This window comes from Mesoplodon mirus, assembly GCF_964341445.2.
Source record: "Mesoplodon mirus genome assembly, chromosome: 17".
Classification (NCBI taxonomy): Eukaryota; Metazoa; Chordata; class Mammalia; order Artiodactyla; family Ziphiidae; genus Mesoplodon; species Mesoplodon mirus.
The window spans coordinates 11,660,105-11,687,458 of NC_138993.1; the positions used below are offsets into that span (position 1 = coordinate 11,660,105).

Here is a 27,354-nt window from a genome sequence, read left to right on the forward strand (position 1 = left end):
TCAGTCATGAAACATTAATAAAGCACTGTGTTCAGTTCTAACGTGATTATAATCTGACCTCCTCACGAAGGGTAGAAATAGAAAGTACGTCTGATAGCATTACCTTAATGCCGGGTTCATCAATCATAATCTGCCCTTTTAAAAAATTTGTTTTAGAAAAAGGCCTGTCTCGGATGTGCACTACTAATCTCTCCAGCCCTCCGCCCGGCATGTTCCTGGTGCCGTGGGACCAGGCGCAGACCGTTCTGTCTGCAGGGCGGGATGCAGCGCGCTGAGGCAGAGAGCACAGTGGGGTGTGGTTTTGCTTTGACTGTATTACATCCTTTATTAGATTCTCACTTTTTAAGGAAAAAGTCTCCTTTGTGGTAGGTAAAAACGTGCATTTAGGGTATATTGTACTGAAAAAATACCTTGCTCAAAAATGAAGTTTAAGCAAATAACATAAGAATTGTTGGAAGTCTTTGGCAGCATCTTAAAATATTGAGATGGAAAAAGTATATATATTGCAATAGATATCTTGTATGTGGGTGCCTGCCCTGCCACCTGTTAGCTGGGACACTCTGGACGGATAAGGCATCCTTATCTCTTGGAGCTTCACAGTCTTCCTTATCTCTGAAACTGGGGATTTGCTCATTACATAAACCTTTATTGAGAGCCAGTTCTGAGTAAGGTATTATGGAAAACACAAAGAAGAGTTGGCCATGAATCCTACTCTAAATAAGGCTAGAGTAAAGCAGAGAAATCCCTTCATTTACCCCCATCATTGAGGGCCTGTTACTGTCTTCATACCGCTCTAGGCTCTGGAGACACAAGCGTGAGCCACACAGCCAGTGGCCTTCAGGAGCTCGCACTTTAGTTAGGAACCCGCATGAATAAACATACAGCCTCAGTCAACACTCAGTCAACAGATCATTGCTGAGCGTTGCAGGCGCTATTTTATGTGTTTCGAGTATACCGGTGAACCAACAGACAAAGATCTCGGCCCTCATGGAGCTTACTTTTGATCAAAGAGAGACAGACAATAAACAGAAATTAATAAGTAAAATATCTAGAATGTTAGCAGGTGATCAATACTGTGGGAAAAAGAAGTGCAAAGCAAGGGGATCAGAAATACAGGGGTGGATGGTCAGGATCCCCTCACTGTGATAGTGAGACTTGAACTAAGGCCTGAAGGACGTGAGAGAGTGACCCAGAGACTCTTCCTCTCCTGGGAAAAGAGCAGTGAAGGCAGAAGGAACATCGGAGCCAAGACCCTGTGGCAGGGGTGGGCTTGGCAAGGAAGCCAGTGGGCTGGGGTAGGAGAAACACGGAGCGCACAGTAGGAGGAGAGGACTGAGTGGTAACAGATGCAAATCACATATGGCCTTGAAGGCCATTGCAACCCTTTGCATTTTTACTCTGAGTGAAATCAAGAGTTGTTGGAGTGCTTTAAGCAGACGAGTTCTACGATTTTGCTGTGCTGTGAAAGGGTCACCCGGGCTGCGGTGATGGGAATGAACTGCTGAGGCACGGGGTAGCACCAGGCACGTCTGTTAGGAGGTATTGTGAGAGATGATGGTGGCTTGGGCCAGCGTGGTAGCAGTGAAGGTAGTAAGAAATTAATCAATTCTGGATGTATTTTAAAGTTAGAGACAACAGTTTCCCTCTGCAACTTCCTAGTAGTGACCTTTTTCCCTTAGATTTCTCTAGTCCTACAGAGCCAGGTAGAGGAAGGGTGGGGGCCAAGTGTGCTGAGTGGTGATGGCTAGAGCAGCAGAGATGGATTACTTTCTAGAAGAAGTCATTCTTCTGGAAAAAGAATGGGGTGGGGAATAACTCTAATATCATCGTATTAGAGTTTTAGCAGATATTCGAGCAGCACGAAAAGCCCAAGTCAACATGTTTATCTTCCACCAAACTGTGATCTTTTTGAGGATGTGGCATACTTACTCATCTGTATATCCTCCAGGGCTAGCATCTGACATGTGGTAGGCAGTCAGTAATTTGGGGCTGGAGAGAGTTGAGGCTGTATTCACCTTGCTTATTTGCATTTCAGTGGGATGTGTTCCTGGAGATCAGAGGTTTTGTCTTGTTTCTCACAGTATCCCTGGGGCCTAGAGTAATTCCTGGCACATAAGAGGGGCTTCATATTGAATGAATGAATGATGAACGAATGAACAAACGCGTGACTGATCCCTCTGTTTGAGATCATCTTCCCTCAGATGTCCTTACAGTTCACTTCCTCATTGTAGTCCTTAATTGTCACAAACTCAAGGAAGCCTTCTCTGACTTCCTCCTCTAAATTAGCAATCCCCTCTCCATCCATTCACACCTCTTAGCTTTCTTTCCTGTCTTTCTCCTTTCCTTAGCATTTATCACCTTCAGACAGACTCTCTTACTAATTACTAATTAGTAGTTTCTCCCCACTACAACGTACACTTTCCGACAGGGATTTTGGTTTCACGTAGTCACTGCTGTGATCCTCGGGTCTAGAATAGTGTTTGGCACATAGCAGATGGTCAGTCAATATTTGTTGAATGAATGAATGAATGAATTTCCCACCCCCACCCTCACTTCCTGACATTTCTTTTCTTCCTTCTTGTGACCAACACATCTTTCCCATTGCTTAAATAATCAGCCAATAAATATTTATTAAATATTTATCATTTAATGCTGAGTTAGGAACTACAGGAAATGTAAAAGAAACATTAGGTATAGTCCCTAAGTTCCAAATGCTTGGATTCTAATTGAGAATATAGTATGGCATGTTTGAAACAATTAAGTGTTAATTGGTAATAACCCCATTCCCTTTGTCTAGCACTTTACAATTTATATGCAAATTGATTTTCACAAGTAAATCTGTATACATTATTTACTACATTAAACAGGAGGGTACTGATGGTAAGTGTCATAGAAATTCATAGAAGACTTCATAGACTCTGAGCTGGATAACTCAGGAAACAGACATTGGACTTGAGTGAGGATGGCTGGGACATGAAGAGGAAGCAGGAGGATGAAATGCTTTCATGTTAAGGTGAAAGGAGCAACAAAGGTTCAGAGATCATACCAGCTACTAATGGGCCGGGGGCTGTAAACTGTGCTGCTGGAGCCAAGAATTTGTATCTAGAAGCCCAAAGAAATCACGGGGGAGGGTCGGATCAGGGTTTGAAAGTCCTTAGGGGTCAGGTAAAGTTTACACTGAATGTGTTAGGCTAGAAGAAACCTAGGAAGATATGAGATCGAGGATGACAGTAAGAGCATGATGGTTTCAGAAGTCTGTTCCACCAGCAGGGTGCAAGCCCCCGAGTAGAGGAGGAGGTCAAAGTCTATTGCAGTAGCCCATGTGGAGAGCAATGGGAGCTAAGACTAGGATGGTGCTAGTGGGAATGGAAAATAATCCACTATATTATACACCCAGGAAGCAATCAAGTAAGAGAATAATTTAAGCTCCCCAAAATAAACATTTAAAACAACTATGTTACCTTTATTTAAAATAATTAAATTTTTTACTGGGTAATAGCTATAATTTCAATTTAATCATGAAGAGAAGCCAGTACAGACACTACAGAAGAAGTAGCAATGTGATTTTCTAATTGTCCACTGGAATATATGCAACTCTATTTGGAGAATTTTTTCAATATCAGAAGCAGATTTTTGAGGCCACAAGAGAAAAGGCTTGGAAATGTTCTTGGTCTGGTCTAGAAGGAGAGAGAGAAATGCAGTATTCTTAAATAGAAGAATTCTGGAGAAAACAAAATTCTCTCCTCACAGTTCATTCCACTAGCCTAGTTTCCTTTTTCATAAGTTTCTGAGATGCTTTGTCCTAAACCCCTTAGAGAAAGACTTCTCTACATTCTAATACCCATGGGACAATATTGAAATTAGATACTAGGTAACTATTATTCATCTAAGAGATATCCTCTCTGGTTTAAATCTCACTGTTTATTTCCTTCCTCCCAGATCCCCAGGGTAGAATTATGGATTGGGAATTGGTTTATCTAGGCTTAAAGCAATTGCTTCTGCTTTTAGGTATGCAAGGAGAGGGTAAAGCAAGCTATTAAGACCATTATAACCCTAATAGCTTAGTAATCAAGTATTTCTTTCTATTTTTCAGTTGTGAGTGTTTGCAATAAAATCTTGTTTCAAAGTCCAAAATAGGTTTGTGCATGAAAACATAGTTCTAGAAAGAACAAATAAGCAGATAGCATGCATTTACTAATACATTAATAATGTTTAGAATACAGTTAAGTCTCAGTGTCAGGTTTCAGCTTCAGATAGGTCTTTATGCTTTAATTATGTGAAATCTAAAATTCAATTCTTAGATATGCATTTGATTTAGAACCAGATTTAGCTTTTAAATGTTATAACTGGATTTTCTTTGTTTTCTGCAGTGACTAGCAAGACAGTCTCTGTAAGACTATCTGTTTAATCTACTACTTTATTGTTCCTTTGTCATTTAATTTTATAACCCCCCCAAAAAAAAACCTGAGGTGAAATTATTTTTTGATTGTTCGTTTGTTCGTTGATTCACTCTGCTACCTAACATATAGAATAGAATAGGGTAACTGTAGACATAGAAATTTTTTTAATTTAATTAAAGATTATTATAGATAGTCATGAACTAATAAGTTTTAAAACTGAGATGAAGTGGATAAATATCTAGAAAAATATAAAACATCAAAATTGACACCAGAAGACTTAAAAGCCTTAAAGAAATTTAAGTAGTAAGTCTTCCCAGCCCCCCAAATATCCAAGGCCATATTTGGTGAATTCTACCAAATTTTCAAGAGATAAGGAATTCATTTCTTTTGCAAGTTATCCAGAAAACATAATAACCATCCAGCTCATTTTAGGAGGCTACTGTGATCTTGATTCCAGAGTAGAGGGAAGTAAAGGAAAAAAGAAATAAAGCCATTTCAAGTATGGATATAAATACAAAAACTGTAAATAAAATGCTATCTAACAACCCAACCATTTGTTAAATACATGTGGTGTATGTGTGTGTGTGTGTGTGTGTGTGTGTGTGTGTGTGTGTGTGTGTCTTGACCCTTTTAAGATCAGGAAAAAGACAGTGATGTTCCATGTCATCACTGTTGTTTAATATAGTTCTCAAGGTTGAGAACAATTATATAAGAAAAATAAAGAAGTTAACTAGTAAGAGTTGCCAGGAACACAATCAACTTATAAAAATCAATAGCATTTTTCTACATCATTAATAATGGGGTTTAAAATATATTTTTTAAAATATTATAGTTGCATCAAAACTTATGAACTGCCTGGGAATTAACTTAACCAAGAATACCCATGTCCTTTACGGTGAAAATATTAATTTTTAAATCTAATATGGTACATAGAAAATGATCTGTATAAATAAAGAGACATTCTGAGACCTTAGATGGGAAAACCTAATATCAATTTCCCCAAATTAATCTATAAATTTATTGGAATCCCAATCAAAATTATTTTGATGTATCTATACACTTATTATAAAAGTTATAGGGAAGAATAAAGGTCCACAAATAGCTGAGTTGACTCTCAAACGAATAAATCTGCCAGATACTAAAATATATAAGAAATAAAGATAACAATAGAAATAAAAGGTGCAAAGATCTGGAGACACACACACATATCTAGATAGATGATAGATAAGAAGGTAGGTAGGTAGGTAGATAGATAGCAGAGAAAGAAAGCAGAAAGAAGGGAGGAAGGGAAAGGGGAGGAGGGAAGGAAGGAACGAATGAATGAATGAAAGAAGGGAGGAAGGATTGTATTGCTTTTTCTAGGTAGATTATTATATTATCTGTAAACAATACCAGTTTTATATCTTTGTTTCAAACATATATTCACACACTTAAGATGACAGCACACATCACTCAGGAAAGGTGTGTTTGTTTAATAGATGGTATTAGATAAACTGACTTACTATATTAACAAAAATTATACTGGATCTCTATCTAATACCACATATGAGTGAAAGTGGATTCTAGATAAGGAACAGTATATGAAAAGTAAAACCATAAATATAAAGCTGACACATCAAAATACAGAAAGTTATCTTTGTTATTTTAAACCAAAATCCCAAAAACATAACAAAAATTTTTTTGATTATCTCAAAATTAAGAATTTCTCTTCAACCAAGAGTGACATGGATAAATTTAACAGACATGTGACATTTGGGAGAATGCATTTGCAATGTTTAAAACCAACAAACAACTATCTAAAATATATAAAGAACTTCTGCAAAGTAACAACGTAAAAGACAGGAACCTCCAGAAAAGAATGGACAAAGAACATGAACAGGAAGTATACTGAAGAGGAAACCCACATGGCCAACAAGCATATTAAAAAGCTGTCAAATTCCTCAGTAATCAGAGGAAAACATATTAGAACAACAATGGGATATTGTTTTGTATCTGTTACACAGGCTAATATTAAAGGCTGGGATAATACCAGTTGTCAATGGAGATGTGGCCATGTAGAAACTTTCAGGCACTGCTGGAGGGAGGGGGACAGGGGCAGCCAGTCTGCACTGATGACTCAGACTCAGTTTACGCGCATCTAGTGCAGGGACATATCAGTCCTACTCCAGATTATATGCCCCAAAGAAATTCTCACAAAGAGCCAAACAGGGATGCAAAAGTGGACATTCATCTCAGCATGGTGTCATGGCGAGTTAGAGGCAGTCTAGCGCTCATTACTGCGGGAGTTCTGAGCAGCCACTGGAAGCAGTAGACTACCTACCTATACACAGGTAGATCCTAAAAAGCAAGGCTAAGTGAAGAAAGTAAGAAACAAAATGAAATCTGTAACCCTAGTCCATTTTTATAAATCAAACATACATACACACAGAAATACATTACATGAGTAGTGTTTTATAAAAACACATGTAAACAAAAGGAGAAACATTAAACAAATTATAGGCATTGCCCATGGCAGAGGAAAATGAAAGTTAGTGGTTGGAGATAATAAATAAATGTTTTAAAACTCAAATTAGTGAAAGATGATCATTCCTTCCAACCCTCATCATTGCATTAGGCATTTAGTTCAGTAACTGTTTTATTCGAATGGAATAAATTTCATTGACCCTTTCTTTCCAAATATGTCTAGTGGTATCTATAAGATTGATTTGAAATGGTTGCTGCTGAGCTGATTATGTGATTATGTTGGTAAGATCTTCCTTTAAATAATATTTCTGATTTCACTACTATTTTGAATTCCAGTGAACAGACTTGGGCAATAGCGACTCTGTAATGAACTGCCATTTATTCATTTTTTTCATCCTTTCGTTTATTGTACCATGCACTGAAAACATTACTAAATAATTACCAACTTCTCATTTATACAAATTGACCAAACCAATATGATAGATTTAATCAGTATAGAATTTTAACCAACATCTCTTTTGTATTTTAGTCCCTTTTCCTGTGTTCTAGTCCAAACTATTATGTCAAGACCAGTGAGATACAGAGTATAGAAATTCTGTTTAGTTTTAGTATGAAAACTATCCTTTTATAAAATCTAACTATTTATATTTCTGGATGAGAAACATCCACAATAACTGGTGTAAATAAAATACCAAAAATTTTGAAAGGAATAGATAAAAAGGGAGTTCGAGGGGAGTAAGTTACTAGTTAAATGTCATCACAGGAAAAGTTTAAAATTATCATTCAGATATTTTGTAGATTAAAAAAATGAAATATTGATATAATTATCAGAGGGTTAATTTAAGAAACCATTTATTGATTAAGTGAATCCAAGCTGGTTTCAGCACCTTAGAAATCAAGGTCATGCAGCCAAAGAATGACTTCATTCACATATTTAGTTACAGCTGTAATTTCAAAAATTGTTTTCTACAGCTTTGCATAGTTGAAATTTAAGAAGCTAGCTCTACAGCTTTTTCTTCATGCTGCTGAAATCAGTGTGTCCTTAAAATCAATAAGAAATTGATGATGAATGAGTGCAGGAGGTGAGAGGCACAGTGAGCTACACTGTCACTGTCACTGCTCATACCACAGGTGTGACCAGAACTCCTTGCCTACCTGCCAGGGCCCCTCTAGGAGGTTTATGATGGCTTCTTAGGAACTGAAAAGGTCTCTTTTCTTCTGACTCTTTATGGAGGTTTCGTATGGTCACTGACTCTCAGTAATTTCCATTCATTTCCCACTGGCTAGCAAACATCTAAAATTACCCATTGGTTCCTAAACAGTGTAATAGCGGAGTTCATTCATAACAGAAGGAAGGCATTCCCTTTTAGTAGTGTTAGAGGTAAATTTGAAGACTTCAGGCAGGAAAATAAGTACGTATCAAAGTTTCTAATAAAATTGTTTAGCTTCAAACTAATATTTAAAAATTAAAAATGAAATTGTTGTAAATGGCATTAAAACAGGCATTTCAAATTACTTTTAAACATGAATGTGTCTTTTTAAGAAATCTATTTAACATTAAAATTCACATCACGTATACAGTTAAGCCAAGAGAACATTAAGTATTTTAGAAAGAAAATTTTCTTTTAGGTCTATGTTTTATTAGAGGTTGTATTTTGTCACTCCTAAGAATAGGTCTTAATATGTACAGATAAAATACAGGAATGCAAAGAATGTGTTCTACTTATTTATATAGAATATTTCAAAGTAAGAAAAAGGGAAATTTGCATGGTGTCTTATTTCTGTCTTGACTGATTTCAGGCCCTGGAAAGTGAATTTGTTTCTTGCCAACTCCATCAGTGGATTGACCTTATATTTGGCTACAAGCAGCGAGGACCAGAAGCAGTCCGGGCTCTAAATGTTTTTCACTACTTAACCTATGAAGGCTCTGTGAACCTGGACAGTATCACTGACCCTGTACTGAGGGAGGTAGGTAATAAGTTGAATATTGTTATGAATATTTCTGTCATCCCTTCAGCACAAACGTGGCTTTGCATCTCTTTCTGTATAAATTTCCTTTCAATGAAATTTTTAGAAAACATAGATTTCAGGTTCTTGACAAATGTGGAAAAGTGAGTGTTATATGTCAAAAACAAGTAATGAGACCACCATGTAGTTCCTTTTTTGTGTGTGTGGTACACGGGCCTCTCACTGTTGTGGCCTCTCCCGTTGTGGAGCACAGGCTCCAGACGCGCAGGCTCAGCAGCCACGGCTCATGGGCCCAGCCGCTCCGCAGCATGTGGGATCCCCCCGGACCGGGGCATGAACCCGCGTCCCCTGCATCGGCAGGCGGACCCTCAACCACTGCGCCACCAGGGAAGCCGTAGTTCCTTTTTGAAATGCAGATATGTACAATGCACTTCAATATTCCTATTTTGTTTGTTTTACTTCAGCATCTTCATTAAAATGCTTAATGCCTTATGTGTATTATTAATTAATGAAACCTAGTTGAGTATTTAAATATGAATAGTTCACATTAAAATAATCTACCAGTATCTATTTTTTAATAAAAGCAGAATTACAGCCTTCTAGACAGAATACTTTAAAAATGCATCAATAAAAAATAGATAAGGTTACAGTATTTTATTCCTATATGTTCTCAAAAATGCATCAATAAAATAGATGAGGTTATAGTATCTTATTCCTGTGTGTTCTCACCCTGAAATTTTATAGCTAACATTTGGGAATTATATACTATAGTATGTGTATAATTATTTTTTATGAAAATATGCATAAAATATATTATTTAAATCATTTCCACGTTGCACAAAATTATTTCAGATAGGTGAAAAAAGTGAAGATGCAACAGCTGCTAGATGAGTCTTGCTTCAAGGAAGCTGTATCCCAGTCTTCCATTCTACCAGATATCTGCCATCTGCTTTATACAAAACAAGTAATCACTTCTCCATTTCCAGTCAGTGGAATGCTTCCTTATTTTTTTAGTTTTAATTTTAGAGGTGGAAAACTCATAGATTTGGGAAATAAAGCTCTAAAAGAAAAATTTGCATCCATAAAGTTATTTCCTATAGACGTCTATAAAAACAAAATGACTCCGTTTGTATGGCTTCAAGCAGAGAAGAGGAAAGGGAAGAGAAGAGCCTCATGATCATTGATCATTGGACCCTTAGGGCTAAATATTTGGAGAACACATTGCAAGCATATTATTAGGTGCATTGTTATACCATGTTGTGTGCACAAGGAAATGGGATTATTGCCTGAAGCTGGAAGAAAGAGACAGGGACAGAGGATGAATGAATGAGAGAGGAGCCAGATATTATAAAATTAGTTGGTGAAATAAGGGATTTTCTTTACAAAATAATGTGATTAGTTTGTACACAACTTGGGATTCTAATTCTGAGCTTAATTATTCTCTTAACAATACACCTTTGTTTAACACATGGCCCAGTTTTATAAACATCTTACCAACTATATTCTCCTTTCAGAACCAATACCTTTAGAATCAGATAAAAAAGAAAATAATTGGAATAGCTTATCCTTTTATTCCAAGACCAACTCCAAATGGTTTTTTGACTTTTAAATATCATAGACATTTTTGCTCCTGAAAATTTTAGCATACATTTTTGTCCATTATAACATGCTGTCCTTATAAAGAAAGTTACAAGTTAATCCTCTTGGGCAAAATAAAAATATTTTAAGCATATTGTACATAATGAAAGTGCAAGGCAGCATTAAAGTTGACTGAAAATAGCAGATCTTTCATATTTAAATGACAGTAAATAAAGAGATAAATGAGAGAATAGAAAGAAAATGGAATTAGGATTGAGACTTTCTTTACTCGGATATAGTGTTTATTACTCGAATCTTATAAAAATACCTGCTTCTACAAAATAGCACACCATTGCTTTGGACAGTAATAAAAGCTATGTATAATTGCCAAACTCTAGAAATTCCTAATGAAACATTACATGAAAATGCATAATTAAAAATTTTTCTGTTGGAGAGGAGCGGTTCAACCACAGTGTTTGTCATTATATAGGCAATGTGAACAATAATACATTACAGCTCCTGATTACCTCACAGTGATGCAGACTGGGAGTGCCTTGCTCCAGGACTCTCCTTCCAGAATTGCCTTCCAGTATTGCTGAATACTGAGGTTCCATTAGAGAAACTCCCAGAGTCATTCTGTGGCATGTATGTCCTCCCTCCCCAAGCCCCTCACCCATCTCTCTCACCCAGAAACGCTTCTGTCAGTTCTCAGAATACTAGGTGAGGGAGCGCATACCTGGAACGCTGTTACCTTCCTTCCGCCAGGCAGCATGGGCTCAAGCACATACCAGCAGAGGCAGTCACACTGACCCAGTGGCCCTATGTCAATTCAAGATTCCTTAGGAAGATACTTAAGTGGTCCTTAAGACCACTAGGTAACCACTTAGTACATTGTAGACATAACAGATTAAATGACTTTCCAAGGAATATGAGTTAACTGTCCCTCTCCCCACTCCCCACCCTTACCTCCTCTACCCCACGACTAACGTATTTCCATACAAAAAAGTTCTGCATTAACATGTAAGAACCTGCAACGGGTGAGAACCCACTTAAATCCTGTGAGCTTTCTAATGTGGCCAAGTCATTTAATGTCCCTCTTCCTCCATTGCTTTCTCTGCAAAGGAGGAATAGTACAGAACATACGTTTGCCAGCATAGAAGCATCTAGCATCTGTTGTCACAAGAAAGAGCCCTGTGGATAAGGGGAATGAAGTATAGCGTAGTCATTATTTGCTGGTCATTTATTCCCCTTTGCATTTACACTCCCCTGTGAGGAGGTGCTGTGCAAGGCACACCGCCTTCCATCAGAACATCAGCGTTGAGCTCCCAGAGGTCTGCTTTGCGGTGCTGTGATTTGAGAGAGTTGCTGTCCACCTAAATGGTCGGACAGAGGCTCTTGGAAAAAATAGTGTTCAAAATGTTAAGCCTTTTATTGAGCTCAGTGCATTCCTTTTATTTGATAATGTTTATCTTAGTATTTTTTAAATGTGAAGAACACTGTATCTCACAAAGATACAAAGGAAGGCTACAGTTATACTAAACTCCAGCTAGCCTAAGGAAGATGATTTTTTAATGCCTTAATCAAACACTGATTTAAAGGAGAAACATTTAATATACAAAAATCTACATATGTCCCTTTTGTAAACAAACAAACAAACACAAAATATATATGTATATATATATATATATATATATCCCATAATCTGCGTAGAACTTTGAGCTTTGAAGTTAGTGCTGAAATTTGAGAAATGGCTTGAGGTTATTGATTCATTCTTCCTTGACAGGTGAAATCATGAAGCAGCACTAACCACAGCAATTATGGCATTAAAATGTCAAGAAATTAGAGGTCAGAATAACAGATAATTTTCTTTGCTATGTCAGATTTAAAATTGACATTCTTTGACAGTTTAGGATCTCTGGCTGAGAAAAATATGACAGCTTAACTTATTTTATACTTGTACAGCAGTAATTGATAATAAACTTTATCATGACAGCCTCTGGGCAGAAACATGACAGAACCGTTCTGGTACAAAGCTCTTCGTAATATGTAAACACTAGATCTGTTGGATATTAGATATTATTTAAATTGTCTTAAGTCTTAGCTTTTATCATAATCTTCTAGACACCTTTTTTCATAGATGAGCTCATCTGACTATTTGAGCAGTATTTTTTAAGCATGATACTGAATATCTTTCTTATCCATTCTTACATATTAATAAAAATTATGTGATTTGCTTTATATTTCTACTTACCAAATGATGGCCAAGAACTTCATCTGATGACCTGCTTGGGGAATAAGCTATTCTGGTTTGTTAAGTGTCTGGTCCCATGGTTTTCTACCTCCTTGCTACTCAAATATGGTCCATAGACCAACAGTATCAGCATCACCTGGGAACTTGTTAGAACTTCAGACTCTACTCTCAGGCCTCCCTGACCTAGTAAATCAGCATATGCATTTAAGGAAATCCTTGGGTGACTTGTTTGAGACATTACAGTGTAAGAAGCACTGCTCTACTAAAGGTGTGTTAGAATCATCTGGAAAGCTTTTTTCTTTCTTTTTTTTTTTTTTTTTTTCCTACAAAAGTAGAGAGAATGATACAATGAATCCTCTGGGTGTTCTTATCACCCAGTTTCAAAAATTTTAACTCTTATTTCACCTATATCCTCATCGCCGCCCCCTTTACTATTTTCAAATACACATGCCATATCCATCTAGCCCCATCCACTCTCCATCCCCCCCCTCCTCCATCTAGAGTGTATCTCAGAATATCCAGGGAGAGGGTTCAAACAGGTTTATTTTGAAAAAAATTCTCTAGGAATTTTAAAACAACAGAACACTTACTTAGCTTTAGAGATGATATTCTTCTTCTAAAATAATTTTTTTTAATGTAGGGGACTTTTAATGTGCATTTCCATTTTACTAATTTAAACTGTAAGGTTTTCTTTCTATTTTGTTTATGCTTTTGAATTTGTTAAAACTTTCAACTCAGTAAAACTTCCAGTAATTATAGGGAAAATTTTAAGGTAGCTTTAAGAAATCTTTATCAGTCATTTTTTTGGATCATATGTTCTAATCACTTTCCAGAAAACATAAATTTTATCAATTTCTGAGAGTTCCAAAGGCACTAGGAGATTATGCCATAATTAATAGTTGGTTAGTAGAGATTACAAATTAAATGCCACAACAATTATTTACTGTACTCTTATGATGAGTGAAAAATATTTTATTCTAAAATTGTTTTTAAAAATTACCACTCTTACCGTCATGGATATAATTACTTAGCCTGTCTGCCTCAGAGTATGATTCTGTGGTACCTAGCAATCAATAAAAGATGGTGGAAAGATGGAAATCAGATAATAGGTTATATCACAGCTCCAACATTATTATTTGAATGACATAAATAAGTCACCTTAATGTACCTTTGTTTAACCACCTAAAATATGATAACAGAAATGATATCTACCTCATAGGACTATATTTGAGGATCATATGAGAAAAGATATGTAAAAATACTTTGTAAAGTATAAAGCACTACCATGGACATTGATTATTACTACCCCAAAACATAATTAAATGAAGTATCTTGGAAGAACTTTTGTTTTAATAATTTATTTCTCTATATCGTCATATCTATAGTCGACACTGCCAAGCTGAAAAATGATTTAAATGACTTCTCTTTGACAGTGAAAGGTATACACATAAGCCTACCATAAAAGGCTGTTTTGCTGGCTAATTATTAGAACATATGGGCAATGCAACTATTTATTTATACATATATACTCATTTATCTATTTATGCTGGGAATATCAAAATATTAAATACATTTTAATGTTAACAGTAGTCATAAAAATGTGGTATTTTTGGTCTGATTTTCTGTTACTAATATTTCTTAACCTTAGGCTATATTTTCTTCGTTTATCTCTTTCTTTGATCTGACAGGGATAACAAAGTAGTCCTTTGGATCTGCTATGGTGAAAATATGCCCATAGGAAGTAGAATAGATCACTTCAGTTTTCACTTTATTTTCTTGCTGAAACATTCCTTGCTACTACAGAGAACTGACATGATAGGGCTGTCAAGAACCAACAAGACAGATGTGTCTTTAACCAAAACATCTGCAATGCTGGCTTTCCTAGAAGATGAACTCATAAAATTCCCAAGGGAAAAAATTAACCCACTTTTCATCTTGATGATGTAAATGAAGGTATTTATAGTGACAACATTGATGGCCTCTACAATCACTGCTTATTCTTTCTGTGAATTTGTTATCCCTCTTTCCTTCCCCCATTTCTGACTTCTTTCTTTGATCTGACAACGGATAACAACACCCCCTCCTGCATCGCTTGAGTGGGTTGTGGCACAATATTGTCTATTTACCGGTGCCATGATGCCTAATTGTCTTCAGATGAGGGAAGTTCGGGGTTCTTCTCCTAGGCAATTATTCTGAGACGTGATGGCAACAAATGATCAACAAAAGGGCTGATAAAGATTTCTTAAACCATCTTAATTTTCCCCCCTATAATTACTAGAAATTTTGCTGAGCTAAAAATGTTAACAAATTCCAAAGCCAAATTAAAATAGAAAAACCCTACATTTTAAATTATCGGAGTGAAAATACACATTAGGTATTATTTACATTTAAAGAATCATTTTGGAAACAACAAGAATATTATGATCCCTAAAACTAGTAAGAGTATAAGTTCAAATATATCTGTTAATGTGCTTCTCATCCACAGCAATATGGCATGCACTGAGATGATTCAATGAATAAAGTTTCTATATAGAAATTAGTATCAAGGAAATTAATGACACATTTAATTTTGATAAGTGAATGAATCTTTAATTTAGGTTTATCTTTCCTCCTGATTACTGCAATCCTTAGCTAGTCCATGATCATCAATCATCCATAGAGAAGCATAAATAATTCAGTTAGTCAAAGAGGGATGTGTGTCATTTATGTGAGATATGCTTTTTCCCCTCGTTTTGTTATTTTTATTGTGTGGTACTGAGAATGCTAATTATTGATTTTCAGAAATTAACAGCAAATGCTTTTACAAGCATCTAAAGTCATATTTTACACAAGGAAGAAGGGTGAAAATTGCAGCCTGCTGTTTGTAATAGAAATAGCTGGAAGGGCTTTCCTTATCTTCTATTAACATAGATTTCAGTTATATTACACAGTTGTTACCTTAGCATAAATTAACAATTATTCAAAACATATTGCATGCTTCAGTTTGTTGAAGTGGATATTATTCAAGCTAAGTACATAAACATTTCAGTTAGACGTTTAGGACTCATTTTTAAGTGTTTTAAACATATTGATAATGAGCCTATTTAAAGCCATTTGATCTCAATATAGTATATCTAAATTACTGTTTCCCATTTATGTCAAAATCAAAGAAGAGCATTTTGTTCTGCCAAATACATGCAATACTATTTTTAATTTGAATTTAGTTTAATAAAAGTGTATGATTTTATTTTGTAATGTTTATACCGGCACCTGGTGAACCTTTGTCTTGATATCTTCCTGCATACCAACTAAATCTATTTCAGCTTTATTATTTTCTTTCCATAATCAGACACTCCAAGTGAACTTATTTCATGTAGTGAAGAAAGGTCACCACCTGTACTACTGCTTCTCTCCCTCCCTCTCCCTCCACCACCACCCTCTCCTCAACCTCCTTCCCTCCTCCATTTCCTGAATCAGCCAGCATAGAGTTTGCTTTATATAAATTTATTCATCGAGGGAGAATTTGGCAGGGATATTGTACTGTTTCCTCTCACATATCATTAAGCATTTCTGGGCTGAGTCTTCTACTATGTACTATTGAATGATCAACCCAAAAGTGGGCAAAGAACCAAAAACCTGGAAACATCCTTAAGATATCATCTGCTAAAACCCTTGCTTCCAGGTAGGTCAGTCTCTAAATCATCCAGAACAGAGTGTTTTAGTTTCTTTTTTCTTTTTTTGAGGATTAACAAGTACAGACTTTAAAAAAGACTCCATGGCCTCCCCCAAGAAGCTTATGACAGTGTTTATCCCCCAGATATTCTAAATCCTCTACGAAAATGTCTCTTGCTTGGATGTAATCACCTTTTGGTCAGTCCTACCCGGAAATGAAGGAAAAACTAACCAGCATTTTTCTTATATATTATACCTAATACCAATCCTAGTTGTATCAGTCAGGATCTCAGCATATTACCCTTTCAAAGGGATAATGAAGACCCCAAAAAAGATATCCAAATGGTCAAGAAGAACAGGGAAAGATTCTCAACATCACTAATCATTAGGGAAATGCAAATCAAAACCCCAGTGAGGGGGGCTTCCCTGGTGGCGCAGTGGTTGAGAGTCCGCCTGCCGATGCAGGGGACACGGGTTCGTGCCCCGGACCGGGAAGATCCCACATGCCGCGGAGCGGCTGGGCCCGTGAGCCATGGCCGCTGAGCCTGCGTGTCCGGAACCTGTGCTCCGCAGCAGGAGAGGCCACAACAGTGAGAGGCCCGCGTACCGCAAAAAAAAAAAAAAAAAAAAAAAAAAAACCCCAGTGAGGGCTTCCCTGGTGGCGCAGTGGTTGAGAGTCCGCCTGCCGATGCAGGGGACACGGGTTCGTGCCCCGGTCTGGAAAGATCCCACATGTCGCGGAGCGGCTGGGCCCGTGGGCCATGGCCGCTGGGCCTGCGCATCTGGAGCCTGTGCTCCGCAATGGGAGGGGCCACAACAGTGAGAGGCCCGCGAACCGCAAAAAAAAAAAAAAAAAAAACCCAGTGAGGTACCACCTCACACCCATTAGGTTGGATACTGTCAAACAAACAAACAGACAATAGCAAGTGTTGGCAAGGATGTGGAGAAATTGGAACCCTTGTACACTACTGTAAGAATGTAAAATGGTGCAGCCTCTCTGGAAAACAGTATGGAGGTTCCTCAAAAAATTAAAAAGAGACCTACCAAACGATCTAGCAATTTCACTCCTGGTTGTATATGCAGAAGAATTGAAAGCAAGATTTCAAAGAAATATTTGTACACCCATGTTCACAGCAGCATTATTCACAATAGCCAAAGGGTAGAAGCAACCCAAGGTCCATCAGCAGATGAATGGATGAAAAAATATGGCATAAATAGATAGTGGAATATTATTTCACCTTAAAAAGGAAGGAAATTCTGTCACATGCTGTAACAGGGATGAACCTTGAGGATGTTATGCTAAGTGAAATAAGCCTGTCACAACAAGATAAATTACTATATGATTCCAGGTACCTAGAATAGTCAAAATCATAGAGACAGAAAGTAGAAGGGTGATTTCTGGGGGCTGGGGGAATGTGAAATGAGCAGTTGTCTAATGGGTACAGAGTTTCAGTTTTTCAAGATAAAGGGAGTTCTAGAGATTGGTTGCACAATAATATGAATGTATTTAACACTACTGAACTGTACACTTAAAAATGGTTAAGATGGTAAATTTTACGTTGTAAAATTTTATGTGATAAATATTACCAAAATTTTAACAAATTTTAAAGGGATAATGAAGAGTTTAATAATAGTCCTATTTACAAAAATATGGGGCAGGATAAAGTGGATGACCAAGGGAAGGTGAAGCCTCCAGGGGTTAACATCTGGGTACCGCACCGAGGCCTGAGGGTATAATGGCAGGGGGCTATTGCCAGAGCCTGGCAGGAGAAGCAGCCCTAGGTGGGTGGTCGCCCATCAGGATCTGTGGCGTTGGGTAGAGAAATGCAACCCAGCCACTGCCAAACTATGACTTGGCAATGAGGAAACATACAATAAATACTTTGCCTTCCTATCTTTTGTCCTGACTTCTCAGTGGCTAAACCCAGTGGGAAGCCAGAGAGCAAGGGAGTACCAGTGATGCAGTCCCTGGAGACCATCTACCAGGGGCAAGGATGCTGATCCAGCTCACTTCTCTGTTCCCCTGAGTTCGTCACCACTCTAGGAGGAGCAGACTTATTTAAGGCATCCAAGGGAGGAAAACCACTACCTGCTACATTAAAATACATGTACTTTTTCTACCTGACTTGACTTATTTTTAAGTAGAAAAATTGAGTGAGCTTGTCACCACTGGCACTGACCTAATATATTTTTTTTAATGTTCTGGACAGAGCTTTTTCTATCTAGAGGATATGGTGCTTGTTTTTTCACATTCATTTGTTAAGTCAATTATGTAATATCCTTATAATTCATCATTCCAAGAAGGAGGAAATAGGAATCAGCAGGAGGATGTCTCCTCTCTTTCTTTTTCTTTTTTTTTTTTTTTTTAGTTTTATACCAAAAGAATAAAACCAAGCACTGAGGCAGATAAATGAGCAAACTAGAAACCCCCTTCCTCAAATATCATCTAACATAGTCTGATAGTTAAAGCAAATGTGGTTCTTTTTCACTTGAGTCACCAAATATTTGTTTAAATATTCTCATAATTTTGCTAGTATAGGCTTAGCCTTAATGCAGTCAATTGTTAAAACAAAGGAAACATCTTGGTTCTTTTATTTTGTAGTTTCTATGAAAAACTAGAAGCAGTTGAATATAAAATAGCATTTTAATTTTTTATATAGTTAAATGTTTATAAGGCAAGAAATAATAAAGTTCAGGTAGCATTTGCTTGATTTATTTTGCTCCTGCTTTTCCAGCATTAAAAAGTAATGCTTTATATGATCTTGTTTTATTACAATAATAAACCAGAAGCAAAAGCTTATCACTTAAAATACATTCTGCCATTAAGCAATCTTTCTTTTTATTATTTCAGACTTCTCAAGATTCCATATTTTTTCCTATTTGATATAGAATTGGTAGAATTGAAGGTAGAACAGAAGTGATAAAAATCACATATATTTTTAACTGTATGTCAAAGTTGTATTTTCTGGTCAAACAAAAAAAAAAAGAATATCCACTCTCAAGCATTAAAGTAAAATCATTCTAAGTAAGAGCTGTACACTGAGATACACACAGTACTAAAGAAATTTTTTGAAAATCTTTCTGTGTGTTCCCAAGCTTTTACTATTTTTTTCTTCAATTTTCTGAAACTTGTCGATAATTGACTGGTAATTTGGACATAGTCTGATATTTTGCATTGTGGATAGCATAGCCTATAGTACTTTATAAAATGCCTATTTTTTGGAAAACTGTTTAAAAGATTGTACAGACCAAGAGAACTGGATGAAATAGGTCATTTGACAGCCTACCTTATTAGCTTCCTCACACTGTCTCTCTCATGGCACTTAGACCTGATGGCATTTCATCTGAAAAGCAATACTAAATTACATTTGCAAAAAAAGACTAGAAGTTGTAAAGATTCTATGGGAGAAAAATGTATCTGGGCTAAATTCACCTGCATTGAGGAAAAGAGGACCTTAATCAAGTTTTTAGCTGGTGCATACCAGGGAAGATGTAAATAGATAACTAGTCTAACACAAAGGGAAGGAGAAAGCACACTTGTTCACCTAATTTCTGTCTTTTAGAATATTTTGAATTTATCATTAATTTGAACATCGTTCTAAACTATGACTTAGCTGTCACCACATTTACTTTTACCTTGGCTGTGAAGTCTTTTGTATTAATAGGCATACATATAACACACATACACCACAGCATGTTCACTTCCTTTTCTGAGAATTTAATCCCAAACTTGTATCTTTGTTCATAGAGGAGGTAGAACTTTCTTGGGAGGGAAGGTAAGACGGGGGGAAAAAAAAGCAATTAAGCAAGAGGTGCAGCAGGTCAAAGGAATAAGGCATATGTCATAGCCATTGCGAACACATATGGCCCGTTTGTGCAAATTTAAAAAGCCACCCTCTTTAGAAGGATAATTACAAAAGGTGCTCCTTCCTCTGGCAATTAGGGTTGATTCTATCACTCATTTGTCCCCCAACTGGGCACCTTTGTACGTGGCATCAATGACACAGCCATACACAGTGTCCCTGACCTGTGGGGAAGATGAAAAACTAGAGAGAGCTCCTTGAGAATAAGTGAGAAAAAGGAGAATTGAATGAAGGCGTGGGTAATTTTGTAACTTGGCAGGTGGGTCCTGGAGGATTTTTCAAAGCGAGCCTAACAAGGCTAAGGAAGGGGACACTCAGAAGGTAGGGAAGGGACAAGAGGGAAACTGTCCCTAATGGGAACTTTCCCTAGTAGGAGCTTTATATTACATATAAGCAGGTGAAACTGAGTTGTGTGTCATATATGTGTATGAAATCTGAAAATCACATGTACTGTTCAAATGTGCTTATATTGTTCTCCTAAGCATAATTCAGTTCACATTTTCTTCACTTCTCTGCCTTCCCCTGCAGAATTCTGTGTTTTGGAACATCCTCCAAGGTGTTAAAAAGAAGTCTTTTTTTCCCTCGAATTTTATAACCTACCTATTTCTTTTCCTTTTTTTTTAATTGAAGTATAGTTGATTTATAATGTATTAGTTTCAGGTATATAGCAAAGTGATCCAGTTATATATACATGTATATATTTTTCAGATTCTTTTCCATTATAGGTTATTATAAGATACTGAATATAGTTCCCTGTGCTATACAGTAGGGCCTGTTGTTTGTCTCTTTTATATGTAGTCGTGTGTATCTGTTCATCCCAAACTCCTAATTTATCCCTCCCTCCCTTCACCTACCTATTTCTTGACAGATTTTAGCTGGGAAGAAAAATAAATGCTAAATACATGATGACGGCTTTAATTAAATATTCACAGAATAATTTTTATAAGAATAAGCAAGAATCGATACAACAATTAAAATTTAAATCTCTTGACTAACTTTCTCTCTGAAAACTTCCTGGTGAAGAAGTAAAGTGGTATTCTTTATATAATTATCAGACACAAATAAGTTTGACATGTAAGAGTTTCAGCATATCAGTGCCCTAAAAGTCCACATAGTCTAAATCATTGCTCTGTTTACAACCTGACCTTTGCATTCTGCGTTCACAAATGCTTACAAATACTCAAAATCAGCACAACCACTTTGGAGAACAATTTAGCAGTAAAACTAAACATTCCTACCCTATGACTCAGCATCCCCATACCTAGGTATACACCCAGCAGAAATAACTACTCACCTCCCTCGAAAGACATGTACAAGTATTTTCTAAGCAATTTTATCCATAATAACCTGGAACTGTTAACAACCCAAATGTCCGTCAACAGGAGAATTGATGTATTGTGGAAGATTAATACAATGGAATACTAAATAGCAAAAAAAAAAAAAACTATTGACACACAACAACAAGGAAGTATGTCACAGACTTTGTGTTAATCCCCCAAAAAAAGGGTAGACACAAAAATATATATTTTACGATTCCATTCATCAGAAGTTCAAGAACAGAAAAAATAGTCAGTGATGATAAACATCAAAATAGTGATCAGCTTGGCAGATGGTGAGGCGTGGGAATAATTGGCTGGGAGGGGAAAGAGGGAATCTATATACTCCCAGGTAGCTGCTACCCAGATCAAGATATGGAGCCTGCCCATTTCATTCCAAAGCCCTCTGTCCTGATCTGGGTGGTGGTTATAAGGGGGAGGAAATACACACACACACACACGCACACTCACATTCATCAACCTGTACACCTAAGAGTAGTGTACTTTATGAACTTGTCTTCCTTGAACCTCAAAAAAATATAAATAGATAGATAGCAAGTTCAGCAATCGCAAAGGCCCAATGTTATTATTTACGTATAAGCAGATCCGTATTTTCATGTTATCCCACCAGAGTTGTCCACCAATGAATACATAGTCTTTCCTTTTGTAAATCAGCAAAGGTTTTGTCAGTCACATGTTTTAAAATCTAGTGTTTAAAGCCTATTACTTATGTTAGATTTGTATGAAATATGTAAGACTTATAATATTGGTGACTATTATACGTAAAAAGTTACTGTAACTTGTTGATTCTAAGATGTACATCATTGTTGTATCTCAAAATCCAAATCACAGTGTGTCTTACCTTCAACGGTGCATCATCGTTTAATTGGTATCATTTTGTACTTCTTCATCATATATAAAATAATGATGCTTCAATAATGGGTAACATCTTAGATTCAATGAAGCGAGTTAGGTTTATAGACTTATTTCCCAAGGTTTACAACTCATGAGCTCCCACATACAATGTCAGTTCATCCTTTCTTCCCTGGAAAGTGCAATAGATGCATAAAGCAATAGATTTCTTGTAACTCAAACTAAAGTTTTGGTATTAGATTTTAAAAGGATTCACAAATGCTGATGTCTATAGAGGTCAGACAGGGAATAAACTAGTGAAGCTGGCCAGATGGCAGTGCATGCGTGGGTCACATGAGTGGTGGGTGTTAAAAAAGAGTCTGTGCCCCTGACGAGCGTTGCCATGAAGGAATGCTAATGAGGTAATGTCCGATCTTCTGATTTTTTCTGAGAGAAGCCAGAAAATCCAAATTACTGTATGAAATTTCCCGACCTATAAATGTTGGCTCAAATAGAAACCATGTCTGTGAGCTGCATCTAGCCCATGGGATGCCATTGTGTGACGTCTGGCTGAATGTAAGCCCCTATGGCATCCTGGCTAGAATGTAACCTCTACGAGAGCGGGAATCTCTATCTGTTTTGTTTGATGAGTATCAGAGATCTGTAGAAGAGTACCAGGTGCTAGTAGGTACTCAATAAATATATGTTTTATGAATAACATTAAGTCTCTCTGACCCATGCAAACAATATAGAGAGAAATAGAAATACGTAGAATTTTCTAAGATACCATTTCTGATAATATAGAAAGAATCCACCTTATAATTAACTGTAAGTAGTTGTTTGGGTTTTTTTACTTGATATATTTGGAAAAATTCCACTATATGACAAAACATTCCATATAGCAAAAACTCATTTTATGGTGCTACCCTGCTAATTTCTACTTAACCGTCAAACCTTAGCTCGTGTTCCTGTTCCGGAAGCCCCTTTCCTGACAGCCCCGCTCTGCCTCCCCCATTCTCCACCTGAGCTTCAGTCCATGACTCCTCCGGGCTCCCTGGTCCTCTGGGCTGGCCTCCCCCATGGTCCTACCTACCATGTGCCCTGATGTCCTCATCTCATGTCCTTATGGGCTGAAAACTTCTGGAGGGCAATCTGCTGTCTGATTTTATATCCCTTGGTGTGAAGTCAATATTCAACAAATGTTCGTTAACTGAATTGTTTTTGTGGTATTGAATTGTAAGAGTAAAGAACTCTGAAGTTTTCTCTGCTACTGTGCTTTTCTCTTTTCAGGCTACCTTTCAGTTTTGCCCAAATGCCCTACCATTTCCCCACTTCTGTATTCAAACATTTTTTGACTCTGTAGGATGAAATCACAGCCCTGACCTGCAGAGATTCACAGTCTGAGCAAACAGACACACGTAAGGAATTATGCACTGAATTCCATGATAAAGGGGAAAATATGCTGTGAGAATACGGAGGACATTGATTATGATTTAGGAAGGATTTCTGGGAAGGATTTAGAACGCTGCCCAAGGTTAGCATGAAGGGAGGCATTTTCTCCTCCATCATAACAACTACTCAGTTGCTGTGCGTCATACGTTGCAGAATGGGTTGTGTACATCTCCAGGCACGTGCCCATACAAAGTACCTCCTTTTTTTTTTAATTTCTAAAAGGATTTAATATGTTTAAAGGAATGAAATAGGCAATCAAAAATATGAGCTGGTAACAGATGAAGCCATAAAAATTTATCCGTTTTTTTTTTCCTTTTCTGCTCTACAGTAGTTTTATTTGTATCTCTGTTCAAAGCCCAACCTCACCATGGAAAACAATATTTTTCTCCTTGTCAGCATCACTTTTTAAAAAAATCAAAGTCTTCAAACATATACAAAAGTAGAGAGAATAATATAACAAATAATAATATAACAAATATCCATTTGCCCAATAACAATAGTCAGCAGTAGCACCTCCCTTCTGGATGAAAAAGAAGACATTGATGACTTCCTAAAAGTCGGGGAGCACAGAAAGCATATGACAGGGGGACCAGTCAGGAAAGTCAGTAGGTGCTCACTTCCCATTCAAACATTTTAATAGACTTAGGGGAGACAGCATGCTTTTCCAGGATCGGAAAGACCTGTGCAATTTAAAATCAGAGGGCAAGGAATTATTAGAAAGCAGGACTGCACAATAGCTAAAAGATAAATACTGGAATAAGAACCTTTAGGTAGATCACAGGAAGAGGGATTCAGTTGAGGCTTAAAATAAATAAATGTTGAATGTTGGGAATCGATTGTCTTAATGCAAGGGTGAGATTGAGCACAACTTGAAATTTACCCTGATGCCATTTGAGAGCCATTTAAGATATGTATGTGTGTGTGTATTGTGCCTCAATCCAAAAGGATCAGAGGCAGGACCTACTGAAGAGAACCGTACAGAAGATTTCTGGAAATTAAATCTGTTTCAGAACATTTTTTAATGTAATTTTGATAGTTCCCTTCCAGAAAAAAAAGTCAAGCAAAACATGTTTGTTGATTGATTCTTTCTGTGAACATTTAAAGGCTACCTACTAAATGCAAGGCACTGATCTAGAGATTTAAATGTGTTTGATTTCACTTCTGTCTCCCTACCCCCAACCTGGTCCTCTATCTGGAGGAGGAAAAACACAAGCAATGGTATCTATTGCTAGAGAGATTTAGTTCATGATACATTAAGCTAGGTATTGGACATTTTCTAACTAGGGCAGCTTTAAGAATACAATGAGTACTTTTTTTGATTTTCAAATAATTCTCAAGAGTTTATTGTTCAGAATGTGAACCTAACCAGAAATGGTCTCTCCCCCCTTTCTAATCATAAATCTTGCATTGGGGAGATAAAGTATGATGGTATCTGTGTGAGTACAATTTAGTGAAATAGTCACACTTTGCATATGAGTGGACACATGCAGATAAATGTATACATTAAAACTGGACAGCACGTAAAGAGATTTAATAACTCATCCTGTTGCCTCTGCAAGTAAAAGAACCAAAACTCCATTTATGCAATTGCTAAAATCTGGCAGATAATGATGCATTCATGTTTAATATTGCTAATAAATTTGAAAGTTCACATTTTTATTGATAAACGTTTTCTTGAAATGCAGTCTAGGAGGACAGATTATTAAATTTAAAGACTTTATAAATGAGACTTGTAGATAGTGACGGGATTAGTAACAGTGCTGTGTCGAGAGCCACCTACCACCTTACCTGACTCCCAAGCACTCAGGAATGACTTTCGAATTTTACTTTTATGTGCAACCACAGTGCACACAATTTTAGGGGAAAAATTAGCATGGTAACAGAGTAATAATCATAGTAATATTGTGCTTCTCCTTGTTGACTTAAATTACATACTTACAATATTTCAGAAAAATTTCTGTTAGTCTAGCTTAATATATTGAAATTTTTCCCTGTAGAATTTATGTATAGAAGAAATACTTAAATCTCTTATAAGAGTATCTCTAACATACACACAAAAAAGGCATATTTTACACTCCAGACAGTCTGAGATCTAGAATTATTTTTATCTATTGGAAATCACAAAATCTCATTAATATTTCCATCTGCATAGGTTTTAATGACATATTGCATAGGTCAGGATGCCCCAAGAATTATTTCCTCTCTGGGTTAGTTCTTTCTAAATTTTCAGGAAATTTTTGAGAGAAATGAATTCATACCTTATAAATAATATTCCACGATTCATCTTAGAATAGCATAGCACACTAAAATGTATTTTTTGTAGTGAAAGTCTTACCATATTTGATTATTATACGAAAGTCTTAATGTTCTTTCTACTGATCGCCCTCTGAATTGATTAGAACACATGATTATTTGATTTTATTTTGTATCCTTAGTGGACTTTATGTCTCATTCTTTTTTTTCCCATTAAGATTCCAGAAGCTTATTTCATTAGAGATCCCCATACGTTCCTTCTTACAAAGGACTTTATTAAGGTATATGTGTTGTATTTAGTGTTCAGAGTGTTCTTTGGTCTCTAGCTGCATGCATGCCCTCGCAGGATAACATTTCCACATTTAACCCCTGCTTCTAAATAAGAATAGTGACTTGGTTAACGGAAGCATGTTTGGAAGGAGAAGCAAAGCTTGTCTACAAAATACTAACACTTGGATGATTTTGCACCCGGTGAATATTCTGGACTTTTTTCATGGCTGACTTGGGATACACTTGCGTTGTCAAAAGAGTGTGTTGACCTCTCTCGTTGATGCATATTGATTATGACAATTACTCTCCTTCCCCTGCAGGCCATGGAGGCACAGATACAGAACTTTGGACAAACGCCATCTCAGTTGCTTATTGAGCCACATCCGCCTCGGAGCTCTGCCATGCACCTGGTAAGACATAGCAGCTTGCAGAACATTCTGGACCTGAGTATAGATGAAATAAAATGGTGATTTTTAGCAGCATTTTAAAAGGCTCCTCACTTTATTGGCTAACTCTTCAGCCTCAGTATATACTGATTACCCGAGGGAGAAACAGAGAAAAGAGTAGAGTTCTTACCTTTAAGTTTGGCTTCAACTGGCCCAATTTTGGATTCACAGAAATAGCCATCCTCTCTGACTATATACGCGTCTACATAAACTCCTTCGTACACATACAGGCTTACAGACGCACACCAGCACCAAAATTAGATTACATTTACAAATTAGAATGTAAATATAATATAAACACAATATGATGCCCAATTTAATCTTTTTGGGCAAGGTTGGGTAGGGGAAATAGTTCCTCTTAAGAAAAGGAAAGAAATTTAATTTACAGCCACTTCAGGGAGGCTGTAGAGAAGAGGGGTTAAGAATAAGGGCCTCAGAGCCAGACTTGTGTCAAACACCGTCTCTTGCCAAGAACTAATGAATGAATTGGACAAGGTATTTAAGCTCTCTGTTTACATTTCAGCATCTGTAACTGGGGGTAAAAATAGTACCAACCCTGAAAATGTAATGACTCAATACTGAATATTGTAC

At 36.8% G+C, this 27,354-nt stretch overlaps 1 protein-coding gene across 4 annotated transcripts in view; it reads left to right on the forward strand.

The window, feature by feature from the left end:
- NBEA (neurobeachin) overlaps positions 1-27,354 on the forward strand; it is a 612,123-nt gene that overhangs the window by 561,950 nt on the left and 22,819 nt on the right. For 3 of the 4 annotated variants that reach the window (XM_082602053.1, XM_082602054.1, XM_082602056.1), the window contains 3 exons: positions 8,664-8,831; positions 26,266-26,328; positions 26,638-26,727. In XM_082602053.1, the coding sequence (XP_082458179.1) occupies positions 8,664-8,831; positions 26,266-26,328; positions 26,638-26,727 (321 nt within the window). The remainder of the gene's footprint in view (positions 1-8,663; positions 8,832-26,265; positions 26,329-26,637; positions 26,728-27,354) is intronic. The other variant, XM_082602055.1, reaches the window with a different exon arrangement.